We start from the raw sequence: 25743 nt of genomic DNA on the forward strand, positions 1-25743 counted from the left end.
CGTCACTTCTTCCTCTTCCGTGTGTGTGTGTGCGTACGTGTGTGCGTGTGTGTGTGTGTGTGTGCGTGCATATGAGTGTGTGTGCGTGCATGCATGCATGTGAGTGTGCGTGCGTGCGTGCATGTGAGTGTGCGTGCGTGCGTGCATGTGAGTGTGTGTGCATTGCTTTGCATGAAGAGTTTCATGTCGTGTTGAGTGCAAATGTGTGCTCCATAATTATAAAGTGCTGCATGTTTTATAGTGATTACAACTGCACTGTAACTGTAACTGTTCTGGTTATTTTTAGGCTCCACAGATGTGGTTATTTACACTGAAACACCTTCTTTCCCTCACTGTGACCAAAGAACGACAGACAGACCCGGGACAGGGTCTGACAAGTCCACTTTGTGTCTGAACATAACTCAGAACTCAGCTTCACTATGAAACGTCTCTGAAAGAATAAAAGCATCATTTCCGTTTTTTTGGTTTGGCCGAAAGTCTGACTTTTCAGTTGGACGTCACAGATACTCACCTTTGTGACACACACACACACACACATAAAGTATATGCCCACCCACAGACTCAGGCCTGGGAGCGAGTCTCGTCTTGTTGAGTAGTAAGGGAGGAAGTGAGTGTTGCGATCGGGGGGGAGATAGAAGCAGCAGCTCTCAGACACATCGTAGCCGGTCGTCAGTTCCCTCGGCTGACAGATTAAATCACGCTGAGAGCCGACGACGCGGGAAACAGCAATTCCCTTTTTCTTTGAAATAATAAGCACTACATTGGATTTGATTGACTTGTCAGGACTTGACCTTGCGTTGACCTCTCTGGTTTCGCTCGGCCACAGATGAAACTTATGCTGTTGGGTGTGCTGACCTGTTCAGACATGACCCTCATGCTGCCCCTTCCAGTCCCCGCTGCGGACGCCTCCTCCCAACAATCCTCCGAGGGCTCGAGTGCAAAAACCTCGGGAGGGCCTCGCCGATGACTCATCCACCCATGAGTTTCATTGAGAGTCACTCCGCTGTTGTTGCAACCTATTTTATTGTCTTGCCACTTAGCAGGACAGTGCAGTGCAGTAAGCATGAAATTAGAAAAGCTTACTCTGATATAGCCGCTTACAATAATACTGCAATCATCATGTCGTCACAGTTTATAAACAGATTATCTGCAAACCTGACGTATCATGAGTCTTATTTTTAAGTAACTACCTGAGCCACATGCATTAGCCCTGCAGCTGCCATTCAATACAAGCACACAGTCAAACACCATCTTTACATGCCGCCTTGTTCACGTGGGTCGAACTCTTCAAAGTGTGATAGTGCAAGAGAGAAATACAAGCACGGACATGCTGGGACCTGCTCTCAGGGTGAGGAAGGGGAGCAGCCTGTGATATGACGTCCAGCACCTCACTCACTCGCTCACTCACTCACTCACTCACTCACTCACTCACTGCTACACAATCTATGCCCAGCAAATGTCAACCAGATGTGAAGAGTTGTGGGACCCCGACACCAACCGGGCTGAATGATCTGGGTGGGGTCAGCAGTGCAGAGGGGGGTAATGTAAATGGTCTGCTCCACTTTTGCATGGATCATTACAAAGGACATGAAGGCCACGGAACATGAATGATCCAAACTTCTTGGGACCAGTGTCTGTGTCCTCAGTTGTGTCCACGGGGCCTGGAAGAGCCGCTGCTTATCTCACAGATCCACAATGGCAACAGTTGCTTGCCTTAAAGCAATGGGAAATGCCTTGGCTGCTCCCTCCTCCCTTTCCCCCCTCCTCTCCCTCTGTCGCTTCTCACTTTTTCTCTGATCCTTGAGCAGTCTCTACCTTTCTCTCCCTCCCTCCCCCTCCCTCCCCTGCCTCTGCCTCTGCCTCTGCCCCTGTGAGTAGAGTAGGTGGTTCCTTGCTGCACTTGATTGGTGTGAGTGTATATAGGAGGAGAGGCGCCGTAACACACTCAGAGTCTGCTGGTGCCACTGACGTTACGTTCCCAACAGGACTACCTGTGTTTTTTTCTGTCTTTTCTTGAGAGGATTTACTTTGTTGTGACAGCATGACGGAGAGCAAGAAGAAAGATAAAAAGGGGAGAAAGAAGGGTGCTAAGAAAGGACAGAAGGAGAAAGAGGCTGATCCCACTAAAGGTAAAAATAAAGAGATTTTCTGAGGATACTCATGTATGTGTGAGTGTGTGCGTGAGAGGAGTGACATTACGTTTGTCTTAGTGTATTACGGAAGTGTGCGAGCAAGTATCCTCTGCTTGTCAAAGCTTGCCGCCAGGTTGTCACATGGATCAGTGTTCTTCAGCGGACACTTCAGTGTAGAGGCAGCAGAGAAACTTCAGTGAGAACAAAATCAACCACATCTTCAACAACAGAATCAAAAGATTCTCTTAGTTATGTTTTCACACAAGACGTGCGTCAAATTCCAGGTTTGAGGAATTGAACTTCTTTTTGTGTGTACAGCAGGATTCATTGTTTCAGTCATGCGTGGTTTTTTGACAGCACTAATAATTCACCAGTAGCTACAGCGTGTATCGCAGTTGAGTGGAAATAAAAGGTGTATTTCTGTCTTTGCTGGAAGATTCTTTGACAGTGGAATACCATGGGAGCTACTTTCCACAATGTGCTCGCTCAGTGGTGGATCCTACAAGTCCCAGCATGTGACTGTAGTTTGACCTGAGGTCATGGGGAAGCCCCACCCCCACTTCAATGACACTTTGAGGACAATACCACGTTTATCAGCGTGGAGCTGCTGTGTTTCACTACAGATACTGGATCTCCTCATGTTGGTAGCCATTTTGATGTCTGCTGATGTCACAGTCAGCTTCCAACACGCAACCATTGACACTGGGTTTGATGTGAGATGCTTTGCCACGTTCGTGTATGAAAGCGTGTTTATTTAGCGCACATGGTTACTCTGTTGTTTCTCCTTTTATTATCCATGCAGAGATGAACACATAATTAGTGATTCTTGTTCCATATTTGGTTGTAATCTCCAAACACAGAGATAAACCACTTCTCTCACTACATAGAGATAAAGAGCACTTGTGTTTTTGACCTCTGCTTTAATCAACAAGCCAATCTGCTGTAAACATGAAAGGACTGTGTGATGAGCACAAAATGGCGCCGTGCTAGTCTGAACATTGGCGTCCACTCACACGCATCACGACACTTTTAATTGATCACAAAACTGTGAAACTAAGTGTCCAGCCTTTGTTAAATGGAGCCTTCAAAGTAGGTCAAAAAACCACGGGACTGATGCTTGTTGTGTCTGTTACTTTCACCACGTCCAGTGTGTTCATGTTATCACTGCAGTGACAACATCATGTTATCATCATGTTATCATCATGTTATCATCATGTTATCACTGCAGTGACATCATGTTATCATCATGTTATCATCATGTTATCACTGCAGTGACAACATCATGTTATCATCATGTTATCATCATGTTATCACTGCAGTGACAACATCATGTTATCATCATGTTATCATCATGTTATCACTGCAGTGACATCATGTTATCATCATGTTATCACTGCAGTGACAACATCATGTTATCATCATGTTATCATCATGTTATCATCATGTTATCATCATGTTATCACTGCAGTGACATCATGTTATCATCATGTTATCATCATGCAGTGACATGTTATCATCATGTTATCATCATGTTATCATCATATCATCATGTTATCACTGCAGTGACATCATGTTCATCATGTTATCACTGCAGTGACAACATCATCATCATGTTATCATCACTGCAGTGACATCATGTTATCATCATGTTATCACGTGACATCATGTTATCATCATGTTATCATCTGCAGTGACATCATGTTATCATCATGTTATCACTGCAGTGACATCATGTTATCATCATGTTGTCACTGCAGTGACATCATGTTATCATCATGTTGTCAGTGCAGTGACATCATGTTATCATCATGTTGTCAGTGCAGTGACATCATGTTATCATCATGTTATCATCATGTTATCACTGCAGTGACATCATGTTATCACTGCAGTGACATCATGTTATCATCATGTTATCACTGCAGTGACATCATGTTATCATCATGTTATCATCATGTTATCATCATGTTATCACTGCAGTGACATCATGTTATCATCATGTTATCATCATGTTATCACTGCAGTGACATCATGTTATCATCATGTTGTCACTGCAGTGACATCATGTTATCATCATGTTGTCAGTGCAGTGACATCATGTGGCCGGCTTCATTATAAATGTGTGACTGAACATTTATTACGATCACGACAGTAATGTTAGAAAATCTGATATGATATTGGACTTTTTGCCGATATATCATGAGTGCTTGGGAGTGATAACCGATGCCAATATTGTGCCGATAATATTGTGTATCCCTAATAAGAATTGATACACACTAACTCAATATTAAATGAATAAACAGGTTGTCATTATTCATCTTGTTTATCTGGTTTGATCGTCATGTTTTGCTGCTGGTGAAGTTCTCTGCGTCTGGGAAGGTTCTCCTCACGATTGTAGACAAAGGCAACTGGAAAGTTCAGCTGCTTATATCTACACTCCCGAGGCTGGACTCTGTTGTTTATCCAAATGACACTTTTCTTGTTTGTTACAGTTACCTGATAGTTTAAGTAAAGATAAGTGGAAACTGTTGTTGCATTGTTGTTGGTATCAGTACTTCCACAGATTTGACCTCCAGTTTGACCTCCTCGGGGTTCCTCAGGGTTCCTCAGGTCATCTGTGCAGTAATTAAAGAGGCGTCAGGTCATAAGGAAAAGGCTTTGCTCGGCCAATTTGTGTTGATGAGTGAGGAAATGATTTAATAGTCATTTTGAATCGTGGTTCTGTCACAAACTCCTCTTCGCTACAACCTTTAGATCCAAACTTGTTTCTGTGTGTTTGTCACTTGTTTTCATATGAATGTGATATAAAGAGATATAAAAAGACTGTGAAACTCATCTCAGCTCCTTCTAGATGTCATTCCAGCTCTGTATTATGGATAATGAGTGTTGTGAACAATATGTTATTCAATGTACACAATGAGATGAAGATATAATCTTAATCTTAAACTGTCCAGGTAATCCTCCTGATTTCTTGTTCACATGTGTCCGTCTTTGTTGGAGCTCCAGTACTGTATGTGCATTGTGGCTGAAAGTTGACACTCTTCGCACGACTTTTCTAATGAAACAGGCCCAGGGTTAGAAAGGGAGAACGTTGCTTCTTACTGGAAACTAAATACACTCAAAGGAGAGAAAAACTGTGTCTCCGATCTTTACTTTATAAGGAAAGTAAAAACACTACAGGCATACCATCATATGTGGCAAAGTCTGTCTTACCACATAAATATTCGTCCATTTGTGCGACAGCAGCAGTGTCTTTTGCAGCCTGCGTGCTTCGTACTGCTGCTAATAATTAGTAATGGAAGTAAAGATTTGTCTCCCTCATTGTGTGCCAAATGCTTTTTTACGGCTTAACTCCTACCACACCTTTGCACATTAAAAAAGAGCTCCCTCAATGATTTGGGAACAATATGTTATGAGGGACAAGTAGACTCAAGTCAAACTCAGCTTCCAGTTCAGGTAAAATCCTGTAATTACCAACAACTGAAAACACAGAAAACCAGTTCATGTCACTTCTACATTAAATCTAAAATGTCCCAGGCATGTGGATTATTGTGCCAATGAAGCAGAGACACATTTGACAGACTTAACTGTTGGTGAAGACATGAATAATTAGAAACCACATCGTTGGTATGTAAACAAAGAATCGATGAAACCATGACAACCATTTCAAAACAGATGAAATATCATTTTATTCCCAAACATTAACTTTTACCTCTATCTTTGTGAACTCCTTTCTGTCCACGACAGTTTTCTTTTCAGTTTGGCAGCTCGTGCATAAAAAGTGATATTGAGCTGAAATAAACAAGTTTTGACCACAGTCAGCTGCAGGTGGTAGGAGGGGCTTGGATGTTGGGAAGGGCTTAAATGTTACTATTTGACTGCAATAGTGTTCAGCTCTGTTTCAAAAATGTTGTTCAGGAAACACTTCAGGATTTATTTACATTTCTGTAAGGATTGAGAGTTCATGTTGGTTTTCTGTGATCAAACATGTTCAGTAACGTGCTCTCATAAGAAACCTCACCTCATACAACTGCTACTTACTACTACAATACATTTCCGCTTCTTAATCATCTGTTAAATCACAAACCTTGAGGCTTAAAAATGGGAGTTGTTACTAAGCCCCTCCCACCTGATGTGGCTTCACTACATTTACATGTGTTTTAAGTTGCTTTGCAGTGTTACCACCAGTGTTTGTGCAACTGTTGGTTAAATGACTGGTGAAAGTGTCAAAGGCCAGATGTTCCTCAGTATGTTGAGGACATCGACGTGTAAATGGGGGCCAGTCCTGAATGATTTGGCCTCCTCTCATGTTCTGCTGAACCCATCATCCTGAGGGACAGACAGTCTTCCTTTTACTGACAGTCCTCCGCCAACTTGAATATTGGCGGCAAATTATTACTTTCATATTTTTAAGCACTGCAACTATGGCAAAATGAGCAAAAGGTCTATTTTGTGCTTTTGAAAAACTCTAAATCATAAGGAGTAGACTGTCCGTGCTGAATTGCATTTCTGTTATTTTACTCTGCTTGTGTGCTTGTAAGTGTTCAAACTACAGTTGTAGAATAGTTGAAATGTCAAATGCGTTGTTGGACTTAATACAGAGAAACATGACATAGTATTAATTCCAAAAGTCACACTGTGGAATTATTGTACTGGTCCTCAAGCATTTGGAGTCTCATGTAAACATAATTATTTGGTGAAAGTGGCGTGGATCTGGTGGGAGGCTGCTGAAATGATCTCTTGGAACAGATGTTGGCTTACAGTGACTAGTGTGTAGTGTCTCAAGACCATTCCCACATGCAAAACCCATTTTTCTGGCTGTCTCACCATGTAATTTGTCTTTAGACAACGTGCAGTGAAGTGACATAACACCAGAGTAATCAGGGATACTTTGTCTAGAAGGGAAACACAAAGGCATGCCTCAGATTCCTGCTCTAAGCTCCTGGAAGTAAAACAGAAATGTTAACTCAATAATACCAACAGTGGATTGTTAATTCATCAAATGACTTTGTTTTTGAAGCTCTCTCCGGGCCGAGGTTTCCAACTGTTACCCAAGGCATGAGCTGTTGACACGCTGGATAGGCTTCTATTGTCAAATTTGGTTTTTATAGTCCATGTCTGCAGCTGCCCCTCTGCTTCAAAAAGAGAGAATCAGGCTGTTGTCGAGGCAGGGCTTTATCGTTGCTGCTGGAATGGAAAACCACTAACAAACTTAGTTAGTAAGTGAATGTGGAATTCAGTGGAAATGAGTTGTAAGTGAACAGTGTTTTTGTCTTGCTGAGTTCGTTTGTGTTCCACCAGAGCCACAAAGATGATTTATTTGGGACTAACCTCCATGCAGTATGATGTTAAACATCTGTATCTCACAGTCTAATGGACTCCTGCGTCTTTATTTGAGACTGTATACTGTGGACACATCTGGCTCAGTGGGGCTGATGAGAAATGCAGTTCTCTCTCTGTTTCCATGCGAGGACGATCGCACCGAACTTCTTCATTCTCGCTGTTCTCTTGACTGTGACTGACGAGGCGCTCCTCGCACTGAAGTGTGGATGCTAATCATTTCAACAAAGGTCTCCCTGATCAATGACATTTGCCTTTAAAACAGTTATCACTGATGGAACCGTGCGATAATGTTGGTGTATTTATCAGTGAGTCATTACTCACCGCTGCGATCATTAGAATCGAATTCCACCCATTTATTAAACAACAGAAGATGTTTAATAAAGAACATGTGGAACACCAGGGCTTTTCTTCTCTGGTCACATGTGGAGGCTTTTCATAAACATGTTATTACCTTGTTTTCCCCAAACCTCCCAGGACCGTAAAGTCTTGAATTCACTGCTTAAACAATAACAGCACAAAGATCCATTTTGAGAATAAGCTACTGAAGACCCAACAGCACATCTGCGCTGGCTTAGACACTTTGATTTTGTAAATGTCATGAATATCATCGCATCACATTTTCCAACAGGAAGCTGTCCACAGATAAAAGCCCTCTGTTTTACCAGCTACTAAATATATTTAGAAACAAAAAGCTGCTATTGAACTAAAAATAGTTGTTTTTCCATTGATCCTCATTTGTGGGCTATTTAAAATCTGACATTTTGTTATCTGTGGTTGAGTCTCCTGCTACTGTATGACACTTAAAATCCTTTTGTGAATGACGTGGTCATGAGTGCACTTTAAACAAGGTCATAGGTGTCATTATTTAAATGGGTTAAATGTCAGGAAACATCGTGTTACAAGTATATATTTAAACAATTGAAATAGAATTAGAATTGTAATGGAGGACTCCCCAGATCACTCAGTCTTTCACAACTCTCTACTTTTCCTCTCTCTGCTCGTTCTGCTGTTTTCCTCTGTAGCTTTTCTGGGCGTCATGTGGATTGTTTTTCAGTTGCATACAAAGTTTCTGCTGCAAAGGGTGGTGCAAGATAAAAGGTATAAAAGGTCACTAAAACCTCGTCCTCAGTGTTGCACACTGGACCTTCAGACTGTCCTCCAAGGAAACGTACATATAGGTCGTACGCAGGAATTACGTTTTCAGAACCAGCGCCCCGAGCCGTTGTATACATAACAGCAACCACTTCCGCCTTAGACGTGGTATCTAGTAGCTTCGCTGATGCCGACACCGGCAGTCGGCTCAGTGGCGAGAGCACTGCGCCAGAGCGCGGTCGACAATGGTACGGTCCCTAACTATACCACCTTTCTAATATTTTTTGAATTTTTACTACCTAACCCTCAGTAACATCTGTGCATATTCCAGGTGGAAAATACTAGTAAAAACATACGTTTACGTCGCATTCAGGGGTGTGAAAAAAAACCACCCACGGTCACGTTTTCAGGGGTTGGAAAAAAACGACCTATATGTACTGTTTCAGTTGGAGGACAGGTTGGGACCTTTAATGTCAACTCTGGTCAGGATTATTACCTGACCAGAGGTGGCAGAGCAGAGCTTCAGATGATACACAGTCAGTCACTGTTCCGGCTCACAGAGCACATGAGCTGGCTGCTGTTATCAAACTTCTCTAACTTCTCTACGTTATGGAACATGCTTTTTAAGATGTACCCCAAATACAGAACAACTGCCCCCTTAAATCCGCACAGGCAGTGGAGAAATGCTGCATCATTTAAGGTTTTTTTTTGCCTCTGTGCAGACGTTGTCGCCTTTACCGGGTCAGTGAAGTGGGACAGTCTTGAAAAAGAGGACAATGGGGTATCATTTTGGTCCACTTCAATTTCTCTGTTTAATTGGAGTCGTTCCATGTTCACAGTTTCTGCTGCTCGTGCTTTGTTTGTCTCTGCTGTCGAATCTGTACTTTTTGTACTTTGTAGGGCAGGGTATACATCATGGTGTGTGTGTGTGTGTGTGTGTGTGTGTGTGTGTGTGTGTGTGTGTGTGTGTGTGTGTTCACCTCTCCTCTCTTGCTCTGCTTCGTGTGTCTTCTCCTAAACATGAACAATAGGGTGCATCTAGATGATAGGAAGATAAAAAAATACACATATATACATATAAGTATATATGTGTATACATATATATGTATATACTTATATGTATATATATGTGTATACTTATATGTATATATATGTGTATACACATATACATGTGTAACAATGTGAATGAATAAGATTCTCTAACTGAAATAAACAGATATTCCAGTTTTGCGATGAAAGAACGTTTGTTATTTCAACTTGTCATCACAATCATGTTTTCACCATGTCATCACAACACTAACGACTGCCTCAGGTTGTGCCTGTTGATTAGTCTGAGGTAACGATGATAATGTCTCCAGTCTGGTCACATGAGAGAGTTGTTGGCTCTGTCTGCAGAGATGATGATTCTCACGGTTTCTCCTCAAACACACTATTATACATGAAGGTTACTAACCAAACTACAATCAAGTGTGTGCCTGCAGTGATTCATAAAATTGAGTTTTTCCTCTTTCTCTCTTTTCAGCTGCAGCTCCAAAGTTAAAACCGATGAGGAATCCAATAATAGTGGACGAGGGAAAAAGGCTCACAGTTAAGTGTGAGGCCACAGGGAACCCCCTCCCAACCTACAGATGGTTCAAAGACGGCAACGAGCTGAAGAAAAACAAAAAAGTCAAAATAAAGAACAGCCAGTGAGTACAATTCACCCATGTCAACACAGGCGATGTAACATCAATGCATGCTCGTTATATCAGTCAGCTGTTCTGGTGTCTTCCTCAGGACGCTGATGTTTCAAACACCAAAAACAATAATCATGTTTGTTTATTATTCAGATTTAGTGCATTCCCAAATGATTTCACTCAAGTTGTACTTGATGCTCCGACTAGCTATTGTTTGCCATTGCATCACATTTCAGTGATTAAATCAAAAGAGTTCATTTAAATGTGTGGTATGTGCTTTGGTCCTGTTCCATGAGTGGATTATCAGACCGGAATACAAGGCTCCAAGAAGTCTCTGTACTGTGAATAAGCTCCTCTCTGAATCCATCCATGGTTCCACTCTAAGTCCTGATGTTTATCTCTAATGACCACAGTGGGAGCCAATGAAACCTCTGTTACTATGAAGCAGGTACACCTGTGATCTGAAGCAGGTATGTTTAGTAGAGTGTTTGCACTGTGCTCTGCCTCCATGTCCTCCGTGTCCTCCGTGTCCTCCGTGTCCTCCATGTCCTCCATGCTGTTTCCTCCCCGCGCTGATTCCCCTGACTCAGCTGTGTGAGTGTTGTCTCCCACAGGAAAAACTCCAGAGTCCAGATCAGCAAAGCAAAACTGGAGGATTCTGGGAATTACACGTGTGTGGTGGAGAACCCGCTGGGAAAGGACAACTCCACCGGCACCGTTAACGTCCAAAGCAGTGAGTACCCGTTCCTAAGCAACCAGTGATGTGGCACAGATGTACTGGCATTGTTCATGCTGTTGTCACTGTTCTCTTGCCAATTGAGAGATCCAGAGGAGCCGTCGCAAACAGCCATGTAACCATGGTAACATGCATGAAGAACAACTGTCCACACGTGTCTCTGGCTCATGAATCAGTGCAACCGTGTGGAATGTAATGTTGTCACAACAACAGAGTGTAAAATGTGAAACTGTACAAAAGTGTGTTTGATAGAATTCCACACACTTGTTCAGTAATTGTGTGTGTGTGTGTGCGTGCGTGTGTGTGCGTGTGCAATGCTGCGTGTGTGTGTGTGTGTGTGTGCGCTGCGCAGTGTGTGTGCGTGTGTGTGTGTGTGTGTGTGTGTGTGTGTGTGAAAGTGTGTGTGTGTGTGTGCGAGTGTGTGTGTGTGTGTGTGTGTGTGTGTGTGTGAGTGTGTGTGTGTGTGTGTGTGTGTGTGTGTGTGTGTGTGTGTGTGTGTGTGTGTGTGTGTGTGTGAGTGTGTGTGTGTGTGTGTGTGTGTGTGTGTGTGTGTGTGTGTGTGTGTGTGTGTGCGCTGGAGCAGATGAAGGAGTTTTGATAACAGCTGTTTCCATTTGGTGTGGTGGTGAGTTTGTGTTTGTTGGGTAGAGAGTGAGGACCTTACACAGCTGAGGCGCACATGAGTCACAAAGTGCTTTAGGAAGTGCTGTTTCCTGCTGCTACACTCAGTTCACCTGGTGCTGTCTGTCTGTCTGTCTGTCTGTCTGTCTGAAGACTGTGACACTGTGGTGTTTCACTGAGTAACTGTTACAGATGAATCATATCTGACCTCAAACCATCGAGGAAACTCTCACTGTCTTGGAGGAAGTTTAGCCATCACTCAGATTCCTGTTCACATTGAGACGTACTTTACGTTTGTCACGACCACCTTTCAGTGGTCTGGGTTACGGTGAACAGACCTAAGCGGGGCTGCATTATTTTATAGAGAAAGAAAAAGTGTGTTTCTCAGCTTTGATTTTTCAGTCAATAATTGTGTCATTCATGGTGTATTTCAGCTGAGCTGCACAGTAAATCTCTCTCTCTGTTTCTGACATATGTTGAGTTTTACTGTGTGCTTGTTATGACACTTGGTTTTACGTTAATGATTTATTTCTTTGTGAGCATTATTGAAATGCTCAGTGTCACACAATCATGCATTCATCAAAGCATGTATACCTGGGTTAACGTTCACCTTTAATGGCAATGAAATGAAATAAGTGAAATGGTCGGAGGTTCCCTGTTTGCCCGGGTGTTGAATGAAGGCTTATGAACACATGAGAGTCAATACGCTGATGTTGTTGATGTACAGTAGCCTCAGAGGGTCAATGAGTGACATCTTTACATCTGGTGTTAAACATGGACACTAACAGTTAAACCTGATGTTGGAGCACATGTACATATTTTACTTTTGTGTTTATGTCGATGTAAATGCATGTCTGTGTGTCCTTAGTCTGTCTGTCTGTCTGTCAGCACAAACATGAGCTCACATCACTCTTGATTGTTCAAACAAAGGCATCATTGTATGTCCTGTTGTGTGCCACGATCACTAGATGTCTGTGTGTGTGTGTGTGTGTGTGTGTGCGTGCAGATGTTCACACTGTTCAATAAAAAAGTCCCATTGTGTTACAGCAGCACGCCTAGTTCCGTCATGCTTCAGGTGAGAAGGCAAGACGGGGCGAATCAGGGGAGGTATGTCCATAGGCAGGAGGATTGTGTGGCAGCAAACACAGACGTGCACCTTAGTGTGATTATCATATGCAGATGAATGGCTGAACTGGGTCATAAGAGAAGTGCTCGTCTGCATCTGTGTCAGTGTGCAGATGGAGATGGACAGAGACAGAAAGAAGGAGACACAAAAATTCATGACAAAGACATGAGGGGAGAGAGTCCAGTAAGTCCAGTATAAGCAGAGGAAGACACGAGCCTGCCGTGTCCACAGTCAGGAGTGAAAGCTGTCGTCATAGATATTAAATTGGCACAGGAGCATCGCTGTGAGTGAGCTGTGGTGTCTCTGGTGTCTGAACTGAAGTCGTGTCATCTCAGTTGAACCACAGAGCAAACATTTCATCAACGAGTTTGAACATAGACACTTTAACATGATTTCCATATCAGGAATTACACCAGAAAAAAAGCCAACGCAGCCCGAGGTGTGATTAAAAACGAGCTGCCTACACATTCCTTAAGTAACTCAGTAGAGTCGAAGAGGGGAGGAGCAATAACACATAGAGGGGAGGAGCAATAACACATAAACACTTGTTGTTATACGACACACAGTGTAGCAGCTGCAAGACAAATGTAACATCCTTTAGTGTAATGTGTTCAGGGCTGAACTCATGTGCACATGGCACAGTGGCCTGGTGCCAGCAGCAGCAGCAGCAGCAGCAGCAGCAGTAACAGCAGCAGCAGTAACAGCAGCAGCAGCAGCAGCAGCAGCAGTAACAGCAGCGGCAGCAGCAGCAGCAGCAGTAACAGCAGCAGCAGCAGCAGCAGTAACAGCAGCAGCAGCAGCAGCAGCAGCAGCAGCAGCAGTAACAGCAGCAGCAGCAGCAGCAGCAGTAACAGCAGCAGCAGCAGCAGTAACAGCAGCAGCAGCAGCAGCAGCAGCAGTGAATGACTGGACCTGACTCATTTATGAACAAGTCTTCAGTACAAGTTAGACGCTGCTGAGTTGAATGTTTAGTTGTCGTTTAATACTTTGCTTCTCCTTCGCTCTCGTTCTGTGAAACATGAGATGATTCTTCTTCTTCTTCTTCTTCTTCTTCTTCTTCTTCTTCTTCTTCTTCTTCTTCTTCTTCTTCCATGTGTTTTTTTGTTCGCATGTTGCATTGTGATGGAAAGTAGAACAGTTTCTGGAACAGTCGCTGCCTCTTTCAGAGTGCTGTTTCCAGCCTCATGTCCACCCCCCAGTGTAGAGGACCAGGGACCATTTGTTGTCCATGTGGTCTGACCTCTACCCTGCAATCAGTCTGGCATGGTAAGACCTGCTGGCCTCCTGTGCAGTGGTGTAGTATATCATCAAGTGTGTTCTGTAAGGCCAGTGTGAAGGAGCCACAGCAGTCAGAGTTCGCTGGGCTCCACGTGGCTTCAGATGCAGACTGCTGTGTTGTGATAAGCGCTTGTGAGGCAGTCATGTGTCTGCAGGCTACAGGTCACATCCTCGGGGGGTGCTGTGCACAGCTCCACTGAGAGAGTGTGTGAGCGTCCAGGAATGTGTTGATGGAAATCACAGCTGAACATATGATTGCTCCAACCTCAGCAGTCATGCTGGGGCCCACCAGCATCATGCATGCATGCACGCTGGCCCACACACACACGTGTGCACATGCCGTTCATATATTCCCTACCTATCCTGATGCAAGCCCCGCCCCCCCGTCACAAAACTTAAGTCTTAACATTAACACCATGCTGTGCTCCATCTGATGACATAATATGTGGAGTGAGAGTCACACGTCCCTCACAAGGAAATCATCATTCATCAAAACAGGGTGATTGATTTAGAAAACTTGACTTGAAAACTAAAGAGAAAATCATATTCAGCTTCTTAGGTGTTTGCAACAGGAATAAAAAAAGGATCAGAAGATGTTACCGTGCAGTTAGACTCAGCCATTATTCATACACATACACATTCAGCTTTTCTGACTTTTCTTCCAGTAAGTCTACGTAACACAAACACCACAGTAAGAGCTACTTTGAACAAGATAAACAACAACTTCCTTCTCTGCTTCTCGTCAACATGAAAACACAACTTACTCACTCTTACTACGCAAGCGACGCGATAAACTCATCTGTAATGACGCGAAAGGATGTTGGCGGCGGCCGGATGACGAGCATGTGTAAGCCACTCAATTGTTTTGATTGCTGTGCGTGAGCAGCAGTAGCAGCGGCGGCGGCGGCAGCGGCGGCAGCAGCAGCGGCAGCAGCAGCAGCAGCGGCAGCAGCAGCAGCGGTCTGGACCATCCATGGTCTGGACAGACATTCATCCGAGGTGGTTGGATTGCTACAGATGTTAGGTCTTGATCACTGAGTCAGGATCCAGGTCCGGTTCTGATGTCAGTCATCATCTAGCGCTTTATCCTCCACCAGAGGGTCGCGGGGGGGTGCTGTGCCAATCTAGGCGGGGTCACACCCTGGACAGTTGGCCAGTCCATCGCTGAGGTTCTGATGTTATGTATAAAATCCAAACACAGCATGAATAAATCATTAGGTTGTTGTTGGAACTGTGATTGAACACAAACATCAATGACAAGTGCTTTTGTTCCTTGAAAATAAAAAGAACTAACTGTCAATAAGTCATCAGAGATGTAAATGTGTTCTAAATAACTAAATGTAAAGGTCAACAAAACAGGGAAGTCCATTCTTCCTTTAAGTTGAATCTGTACTTTTCTGTCTGACATCACATCTGGAGCCAGCTGGACTTCTTCACGCCGTGTTTTGAAGTTGACCCGCACTAATGTTTAGTTTTCGGGGGCCGTCATAAAATGGTCACCCACTGTGTGTCTTGTTTTGGTTTATTGTTGGGGACTTTCTGAGTTAGTGGGCAGCATCCGGCACAGAGGGAACATCCAGAGTGAGTGGTGGACAAACGCCCACAGACCCATCAGAACACATGCTGGCGTCACTGAGACGGAACATATTTTAATACCTTAAAAAAAGGAATATTTTTGAAATACTTTTGGAGAAAGAAACAACTGCATGTCTGTGTTGAGTGTACGGAAGCATTTCACTGAATGACTTTATTTGATCACAGATTTGTACCAGCAGTCCAAGAATGTTCAATTCATCTGACACACGACGAGTGAGATGAGGTGGATACTGGCACCTGAAGCATAAATCACTCCTCTCATATCAGTAATGCAATACTTATGTACGTAAGTATGTTCCTGGTTGTGACAGAGAACAGGCAGCTGTTGAATCAGGTAAAGAAACATTTAGAAATGGCGTGTTTGAGCTCTTGATTCACTTTAATCCCGTTGCTCCAGAGTTCTCGATCAAATCTGTGTTACTGAAAATCAAAACACATCTCACTTCTTAGGATATCCAGTAATCTGACTGTGTTATGTGGGACACTTAAGCCCTCAGTGTGAATGAGTGGGGATATTGCTATGTGTGTGTGTGTGTGTGTGTGTGTGTGTGTGTGTGGAAGGAAGCAGCTGTTACACTTGAAAAGCTGAGTGATGTGAGCAGGAGGTGACGAGGTTTTGCTGTGTGCAGAGCTTTGTTAACTCTTCCACGGCTCGGGAGGAAACTCATCTGACACATCATTTAAGAGCCTTCCTCAGCTGTCCTGGTGGTCCTGGTGGTCCACTTCCTGTTGGTGACCCCAACTGTGGGTAACTGTTCACGGCCGTGTGGTGATTAATGATGCAAACAGCATAAATAAATGGGATCTGCGTGGAGTGACTCAGGAATAATTGCAGTACTGAGAATAGGTCTGTGACTATTGTTCTCCCGCATCAAACAAATTCCCTGTTCCTGCTCCTTGAGCACAGAGAGAAACATGTAGTTACCATTCCACTGCTAAAGTGCAGGAGTGCACTGTACTATAGTTTGGTTGCAGCAGCTGTGTCTTATCCTAAACCTCCCATTACTCCGTCATGCGTGTTTTTTGCTGGTGATCATCCCGTCACGTCAGGATGACTAACTTCTTGGATTCCATCTGAGTCGCAGGCAACAGCGACTCAGGCATTTCCTTTGGAGTGTGCAGGTGTGAACTGATGGAACAGGTCTCACTTTAATTACTGGTCCACCCACAGTGAACTCATCCTTCAGTGTACACAGCGCCAGCAGTGCTCCATCAGAACGTCCAGCCAGTGTGGGTGGTGTGTGTGTATATAAGAGTGAAGGAGGCTGAAGCGCACACACATACACGCTGGCTTTTGGGGAATAGCAAAGGGAAAAGCTTTAGTCCCAGCAGCTGGGCACTACTGTGGCTGTGAGCATGAGAGCCAAATAAGGACCTGTGGAATATGTCTCCTGTATCTGGTACAACCAGGGCCAGCTGTTGAAGACCAAGGACAAAAGAAACACATGGTTTCAACCCGTCTCGTCTTTTTTTTCCACAATATAGATCTGTGCGTAATGTCACCTTTTCTGTATCCTAATAACCATTCATTACATGTAAAATGAGTTTGACAAATGAGTCACAACTTCAGACTCATAATTCTTAAGTAAATGTATTTGGGGACCCAAAGAAAATGCCCCGTGGGCCGTCTGCGGGTCGCAAGCCGCTCTTTGGGTGTCTGAGTTCAACTCATTGACAGTTTGCCACGTCCTTTTTGGACGAGAGACTTTTGTGAGCCAGCTGTGAGTGACATTGCCATGTGCACAGAGACGGCTTTAATGGATCCATTGTGTCTGATCCAGGATTTTGTTCTTGTCAGTTTTGCTGCCTCCATCTGAGACGCTTCAGTCAATAAAGTTGTGTTTCTGAAACTTGCAGGTCTCAGCAGGCCTGCATGGCAGCTAGAGGCTAGTTAGCACAGTTAGCACAGCCTTACACTGAGGTGTAGCTGCAGTGTTTGTAGTTTACAGCAGAGTGCTTTATTAACGCTGCCTTCACGTGCTATTGGAATTATGGTAAATATGAGTTCCCCACAGGCAAAATGCACATGAACGCCTCCTCACGTCATGATCATTCCTGAGTGGAGATGACCTTTGACATTTCAAGACGGCGGAATTATACTATAATTATTATCAACAACAATAATAATAATAACAACTCTGTGTGCTCGGACCATAATTATAGTATTGAATGAATAATCATTCTATCGTTTCACCCATGATGCAGTGCGGGTGAAGCGTAACGGACTCGTGGTTAAGTATCATCTTCCTGCAACAGTAGGACGGTCAGGACGACTCGCCAACACCGGACACTGGAGCTTTGAGACCAGAACTCTCCACACAACACTGACGTAGCCTTGTTGTATATGTTGTTTGAAATCGTGTGTGTGTGTGTGTGTGTAGGTTAGGCTTAGGGTTACATGGACGCACTTTTGATATGACTTACTTACTCCACTCGTCGCTAATGTATCCAGATTAAAATAGAAGACTCCACGTGGCTCATAGATGTGTCACCGTCACCATTCACTGGTCGACCATTTGCTGTTCATCCACGACTGTCGCGGTCATACAAAGAAAGACACAAGGATGCAGCAGCAGCAGCAGCAGCAGCAGCTGCGACACCACACTTCTGCAGAGACAGAAACATGTGTCATTTTGTTGCCAACTGCAGATCCAGGCTCATTCCAAGTGCACTTGACTGCAGTTCAGCAGCGGCTGTTGTGCAATGGCAGCACTGGGCTGCTCTTTGATTTCACTTCAGTGTTGAGATGATTGAGGCAGACAAGACCAGGCATATCAGCTATGTGACTGAGGAGACAAGAATATAAAAGAAGACACACTGGTTGTGGTGGTGGCAGTCTTTCTGGAGAGTGGGTGGTAGATTAACGCTCCTGGCGGGATCCATTTTGTTCATTTCTAAACATTCCATTTGAATTGTGGATAGTTTTCTATTGAAGCTTGAAGTGCTCTCTCATTCATAATGTGATCTTTTGTGTGTCCTACCTACAGTAAATAATCATTTAATTCCTCTTTGGGATCTTTGACATGAAATCTCTCTTGCTCGTTTTGATCTGGGTTCAGATGCTGGATGTTGCATTGGTTGGGTGTGCCGTGCCCATGTGTGGGAAGTAGGTGCCCCATTATTTTCTGTTGGCTTTGGCAAGCAGGAATATTTTCCCTTAGAAAGATCCTGATGACAAGCTCCTCTACCTTTCTTTCATGGATGCAACATTTGTCAGAACTTGAGCACTCGTAAATAAATAATAAAGTCCTCCAAAGTCTTCCATTTAACAGGGAACTCACATGTTTTCTCTCTGACATGCAAGCATCATCCTAACCTTCACCACATCAGCTCCAGCTGTCGGCGCCTTCACATTCAAAACCAAACCACACATCACGGCTCGCTCTTGTTTATTTGAAACACACAGTTGTAGCAGAATTACTGAAAAAGGACGTGGTACACGTGTGCAGCAAGAATGCATGCAGTTTAAACTGGCTTCTAGCAGAGAGATAAAAAGTGTTGGTCCCAGCAGTAACAGGAGACATGTCAGGCATTCCCTGCCAAGAGCTGAGGAGGTGAGGGAGGGGAAGGGAAGGGAAGGGAAGGGAAGGGAAGGGAGGGAAGAGAAGAGAAGGAAGAGAAGAGAAGAAGAAGGAAGGGAAGGGAAGAGAAGAGAAGGAAGGGAAGGGAAGGAAGAAGAAGGAAGGGAAGGGAAGGAAGAAGAAGGGAAGGGAAGGAAGGGAAGGAAGGGAAGGGAAGAAGGGAAGAGAAGGGAAGGGAAGGGAAGAAGGAAGAAGAAGGGAAGGGGAAGAAGGGAAGGGAAGGGAAGGGGAAGGGAAGGGAAGGGAAGAGAAGGAAGGAAGGGAAGGGAAGGAAGGAAAGAAGAGAAGGGAAGGGAAGGGAAGGGAAGGGAAGGGAAGAGAAGGGAAGGGAAGAGAAGAGAAGAGAAGGGAAGGGAAGGGAAGGGAAGAGAAGAAGAGAAGAGAAGGGAAGGGGAAGCTAAGGGAAGGGAAGGGAAGGGAAGAAGGAAGGGAAGGGAAGAGAAGGAAGGAAGGGAAGGGAAGGGAAGGGAAGAGAAGGAAGGAAGGGAAGGAAGGAAGAGAAGAAGGGAAGGGAAGGAAGGAAGGAAGGAAGGAAGGGAAGGAAGGAAGGGAAGAGAAGAGAAGAAGGAAGGGAAGGGAAGGGAAGGGAAGGGAAGGGAAGAGAAGAAGAAGAGAAGGGAAGGGAAGAGAAGGGAAGGGAAGGGAAGGGAAGAGAAGAAGGGAAGGAAGGAAGGGAAGGGAAGGGAAGGGAAGGGAAGGAAGAGAAGGAAGGGAAGAGAAGAAGGGAAGGGAAGGAAGGGAAGAGAAGGGAAGGGAAGGGAAGGAAGGGAAGAGAAGCGAAGGGAAGGGAAGGGAAGGGAAGGGAAGAGAAGGGAAGGGAAGAGTTTTTCTGCTACATAAAAGTGACTTGTGGCAAAGCTATTACAGATTGTGCCCTTTTAGGTTAAAGGCTCAGTACGTACGACACTTCTCACATTCTCATCTGATCTTTATAGTCTGACTTTAATTTGTGTGAATTGTGACAAGGATTTTCATGATGTGATAAAAGCAAGAGTTCAAGCTGCTGTGTGTGAGATTGCAGTATTGTGCCACCTAATGACACATGAAACTATCCTACATTTACATGATGATGATGATTCCTGGATGTACAACTATCTGAGATCTGCTCACTGACACACTCCCAGATCGACCACATCATTTATAACATTGCTTTTAAGAGTGAACACACAAAACCATAACAAAGTCCAGATGGATCCACCACGAGTTGAATAACTGCCTCGGCTTTCTCCCCGCACAGAATCGGATTTGGTCGTGTTTTGAAATGGCATTCTGTTTGATTGTTGTGCAGAGATGAAGTAAATGCTCAACATTTGTCATAAATTAGTGGGACGTGTATAACGCTGCACCCCAGACAGGCCAATTGAAAATGTATTTGATTACAAAGTTTGGCTTCTCGGGTCAGCTAGGATTCAGTACGAGCACTTTTCTCTTCGCTGCATATGCACCGGGTACCTCAAGAGGAAAAAAAAAAACTGTGCAGTAGGGACCTCTCTTTTCATTTTTACGATTTTCCTAGAATCCTTTGGAGAGCGTGGAAAGACAGACATGTTTATGAAGCTTTCCAGATGGTCCTGCTTGCACCCCCAGCTTTTCTTTTCAGTTCTTGGGCCATGAAGGATTAATCAAAGTCAGTGGCAAGGGCTGATGGCTAAACACTGTGGTTCTCACTAACCCAGAGGGAACCTTTCCTCAAGTCCAACTCAGATTCAGCCCCTGGGCCACAGGACCAAGGAAAGTTGAAACCCGAGGTTAAAAAAGCCAAGCAAACGTCACTTGACAAAAGCATGGTCCCATCAAGTGCACATAAATGATCTGTTTAGCGGAGCAGCAGAGGCAACCTTGACAAATACACCTGAACTCTGACCTGCACCACAACAAACTGCAGAAAGTTGTAGAAAAAGTCATGCTTTTAATTCATTTATGTTTGTTGATGTTATTTTGGACATCGTGATTGAATGCATTGTCATTGTGAAGCACAGCGTGAACAGAATGTCCCCGTCACGATCAATTACATTGCTCTTATCAGAGAGTTTTGGCCTCAGTATTAGCGTCTTGCCTCTTGGGGAGAGACGCAGATAAAAAAGCTGTCTCCGTAACGACAACGACAACGACAACTCACACACAAACGTATATTAGCGACTGCTCAATACAGTTCATCAGGAGACATATGATTGATTGGTTTAAAAAAACACACACATGTTATGAAACTATTACACACGGCTGATTGGGGCACACCCCGCCTTCCTGCACAGTTGACTTTATGTTTTACTTTATTAACTTACCTCAATAAAAGTATAACAGGATATGCAGTAAACACTCCCCAAACAGGAAATGACTGACAACAGGAGGCCGCTCCGACAGCTTCCTCCAATGCTCCAATGTGTGTTATATGGGAGGAAATTGACTTCATAAATGATAGATAAACTGATAAAACAGATAAAAATAGATAATATGATTTATGAAATAGATTAGGTTAGTTTTATGAATGCACTTCATAGCATTGCACTGTTGTAAATGATGCACTGATGGCTAAAACAAACCAGAGGAAGGATTAATACACTGCACTAAGTCTGAAAGGATTTCACATAAGTGACCGTTGTTGAACATAAGATGTTGTATTAGTTTATTGCGACACGTGTTGTCAGCGTAACATTTGTTTACGTCTTTCACTGAAGAAACACAAACTTAAAACACACCAGAGCAGCAATGGTAATATCAATTTGCCCCATTATTTACATGTTTATCTTTGACCATGTCAATAAAGTTGTAGGGCTTGTCATTAGTTTGAATGTGGAGTAAACACGCGGTGCAGCCTGAGTAAACACTGTATTGGCTCAACCAGATCACCTCAGAAGGAAAACACTGGCCTGCTCTCTGCACAGTACCTCTCCTTGTATGGCTGTTTCACTCAGTGAGTACATTCTTTGATATTTGTAGTAGTTTGTCCTTCTGTAGTAGTTTGTCCTTCTGTAGTAGTTTGTCCTTCTGTAGTAGTTTGTCCTTCTGTAGTAGTTTGTCCTTCTGTAGTAGTTTGTCCTTCCTTTAATTGTGTCATGTTTGTGTTTTGTCCTTCTTTTAATTGTGTCATGTTTGTGTTTTGTCCTTCTTTTAATTGTGTCATGTTTGTGTTTTGTCCTTCCTTTAATTGTGTCATGTTTGTGTTCCTTCCTTTAATTGTGTCATGTTTGTGTTTTGTCCTTCCTTTAATTGTGTCATGTTTGTGTTTTGTCCTTCCTTTAATTGTGTCATGTTTGTGTTTTGTCCTTCCTTTAATTGTGTCATGTTTGTGTTTTGTCCTTCCTTTAATTGTGTCATGTTTGTGTTTGTCCTTCCTTTAATTGTGTCATGTCCTTCCTTTAATTGTGTCATGTTTGTGTTTTGTCCTTCCTTTAATTGTGTCATGTTTGTGTGGTCCTTCCTTTAATTGTGTGTCATTTGTCATGTTTGTGTCATGTTGTTTGTCCTTCCTTTAATTGTGTCATGTTTGTGTTTTGTCCTTCCTTTAATTGTGTCATGTTTGTGTTTTGTCCTTCCTTTAATTGTGTCATGTTTGTGTTTTGTCCTTCCTTTAATTGTGTCATGTTTGTGTTGCCGTGGCGATGCACAGATTTACTCTTATTCGACAGATACAGTAGATCATAAGAAAACACCAGGATTTCTATTTGACTCTGGAAATATCCTTAAAAATGAATTATTGCTTACTTCATTCTGTCTCTGTGTTGTTATTATGGGCTGTGCACAGCACTTTAATTCAAAGTCACATGAAATTGAATGAGTCCACTGTTTATGATGGGATGTTGATGACATCACGTCCTCTGGCTGCAGATGAAAACCAGAAGCACCAACACAACAAAGTCCTGCCCAGATATTTTATTGCTGCTTTGGAGATGATTCCATCCTTTTGTCAGGGTTTATTGTAGTGAATTGTAAAACGTGCACTGGGTCCACATGTGAGATTTATTGATGCTGAGTGCATGCGTTGCAGTTTCCTTCCCTTGGCCTCCAGCTGCTTTTTATCAAATTAGCCAGACTTCAAACCTTAAACATGACATAATAATTAGATTTTTATTTAATCGTTGGCTGACTTTTATCTTTTGTTACTTCTCTGTTTTTAAGGTTGTGTCGTACGTACAGGGCAGCACTCAAAACTGTGAATGGAATCAGTGTTTGATATCAATGTTGTGAGGCACACTTGCTGTGATTGTGTTGTGCATGGAGCTCTTAGTTCATGGTTTTGAAGCTTGAAACATGGACTGACGCTACCTTTAACTGTACAGGGTCAGTTAAAGACTGCAGGACAATAAATGTTTGTACTGTAGTGCTGGGACTCATGTCGTCATGTGAAGCCACTGAGAGCAAGTCAATGTTGTTCCAAGAAGCGTTTGCATTTTTATGTTTTTCTATTGTATTGTTTTCCTCCGTGACCCCATACATCTTTAATGACTAATGATTTTTCAAGCCAAATTAGATGATCCAAATCCTTTGGAGACTGAACCTGGAGGCTCTTTGTTGCTCTGGCTTTAATGGAGACTTCTTCTGAGGCAAAGAAGATAATTAGCAAATCCATGTAATACATGGTGTTTTTCAGACATAAAAACTGTCCATGTGCTACATTTCCATCAGAATCTTTGTTTTTTAACTTCACGGAGGATGAAATAAACTTCTGTCCCTGATATAAGTTTTTGTGTGGAATGTGTGAGTGGAAAGTGCTGCAGCTGTAAGTAGGACAGGGCTCCTCACCGAGCATGTGTCCCGTGTCCTGTACTCTGTAATGATGCAGTATTCATTTTACTTTTAATGAGCAACAATCTCTTCTCCCTGAGTTCCACGAGACGAACACTGGAGGACGAGGAGAGACATTGAGCGCAGTGAAACCCTGACAGCAGAACGGGTTCAGGGTTCAAATATCAGCCTTGATCTGCTCTGTGTGAAGTTTACATGTTCTCCACCTCCTTGTGTGGCTTTTCTGCGGGTCATCTGTTTTCCACCCACATGTAAGCCAGGTGGACCGAGTGTGATTGTGTGTGTGTGTGTGTGTGTGTGTGTGTTCGCCCGCCCTGCACAGGACACCCCTCCAGCAGTGCATGATGGGATAGACTGCTGCTCCACAGTCATGCAGCCAGTGTTGCCGCTCTTTGTTTTGTATACACAAGGTTTCTATTTTGAGCAGAGTGTCAAACATGGCAGCACTCTCAGAGGTCAGAGGTCAGAGTTGGGATTACAGGTAAACTTGGAAATATTCTTCAAATCTTTGCGGTGACAGCGTTGTTTTGGAAACACTTTTGATGAACTGTGAAAGAACAGCGCGGCCTTTTACAATAACATGTCTGTCATAAATATTGCTCATATCAGTATTTTTCATCAGACTAAAGCAGCAGGAGATTTATGGTCTGCTTTGATGTGTTAGATGTTCATGTGATCACGAGCACACCCTCCTCCTCCTCCTCCTCCTCCCATGTAAGCTGACTGTAATACAGAATATGTCGTCTATGTTTCTTAGTCATGTTCCTCGCAGAATCATCTGAAGTTAGACGAGGGAGTCACAGGGACAAGAGAGAGTCGAGAGCATACTATAATATATGTCAATTAAATCCTAATGACATTTCTTGTCACAACATTGTTCACGGCTTGTGAATGGTCAGGTTGTTGACGGTGATTTACCTGCAAAGGTTCTTCCCTCTGGAACCTTCTGTAATCCTCCCAACCAAGTGTCACAACACCTGACAGCAGGTAAACGCTCACATGCAAAGCAACCTCCTCAGGCCCAGTCCTGCCACAGCACTTCCCCCTGTCCTTCAAACGTCCCCCCTTTTGTCCTGATAAAAAAGACACAGTCGGGGGGATTAAGTGCAGATACATGACATTTTGGACCATTCCAAGGACCTGAGTCAGTGCATAAACAACTCCTTGTTCTGCTTTGAGACACAATTACATTTGTGGACGTCCTCGTGGAAATACAGGTGTCTCATGTGAAGATAAAAATCGAATGAAATCAAACTGCTGTGTGTAGTTGTGTATACTGTCTTCACACTCTGGTGTGACCCAAGAGAAAAGAACGGTTCAAATTTCCATCAAAAATGAATTGAAATAAATATAAGTGACGTTGGCAGTAACCTCACTCTCTGTCTGTCTGTCTGTCTGTCTGTCTGTCTGTCTGTTATTTTCTCAGTAACCACAACACCATCTCCAGGCTCAGGCCACACCAGACAATGCAACGAAACAGAGAAGACCTACTGTGTGAATGGCGGCCACTGTTACTTCATAGATGGTATAAATGGGCTCTCCTGCAAGTGAGTTCTCGTGTCTGTTTTCACCAAATCACAGTGAATGTCGCGTTTGAGGCGCTTGAACCGAGAAACAGAAACAAATACAGAATGCTTTAAAGGTTGAAATGACGTAAACGTGTGTGCTACAAGTTTACGTCATTTAACTATTGTTGTTAAATATATGACATAAACTATCTTGTCTCGTGTACTCAGTGTACTCAGTGTACTCAGTGCACTCATTGACTGTTACCCTAAATCAACGGCAACTCATTTGTTGAAAACTATCAACGTTTCTGTTT

At 43.4% G+C, this 25743-nt stretch overlaps 1 protein-coding gene across 4 annotated transcripts in view; it reads left to right on the forward strand.

Moving 5' to 3' along the window:
• The window catches only part of nrg2a (neuregulin 2a), a 55964-nt gene that overhangs the window by 17219 nt on the left and 13002 nt on the right, over positions 1-25743 (forward strand). For 3 of the 4 annotated variants that reach the window (XM_044041891.1, XM_044041890.1, XM_044041893.1), the window contains exons 2-4: positions 10087-10252; positions 10855-10973; positions 25348-25468. In XM_044041891.1, the coding sequence (XP_043897826.1) occupies positions 10087-10252; positions 10855-10973; positions 25348-25468 (406 nt within the window). Of the gene's footprint in view, positions 1-1889; positions 2130-10086; positions 10253-10854; positions 10974-25347; positions 25469-25743 lie in introns of those variants that run through there. The other variant, XM_044041889.1, reaches the window with a different exon arrangement.

The sequence above is a fragment of the Solea senegalensis genome, linkage group LG13 (genome assembly GCF_019176455.1).
Source record: "Solea senegalensis isolate Sse05_10M linkage group LG13, IFAPA_SoseM_1, whole genome shotgun sequence".
Taxonomy (NCBI): domain Eukaryota; kingdom Metazoa; phylum Chordata; class Actinopteri; order Pleuronectiformes; family Soleidae; genus Solea; species Solea senegalensis.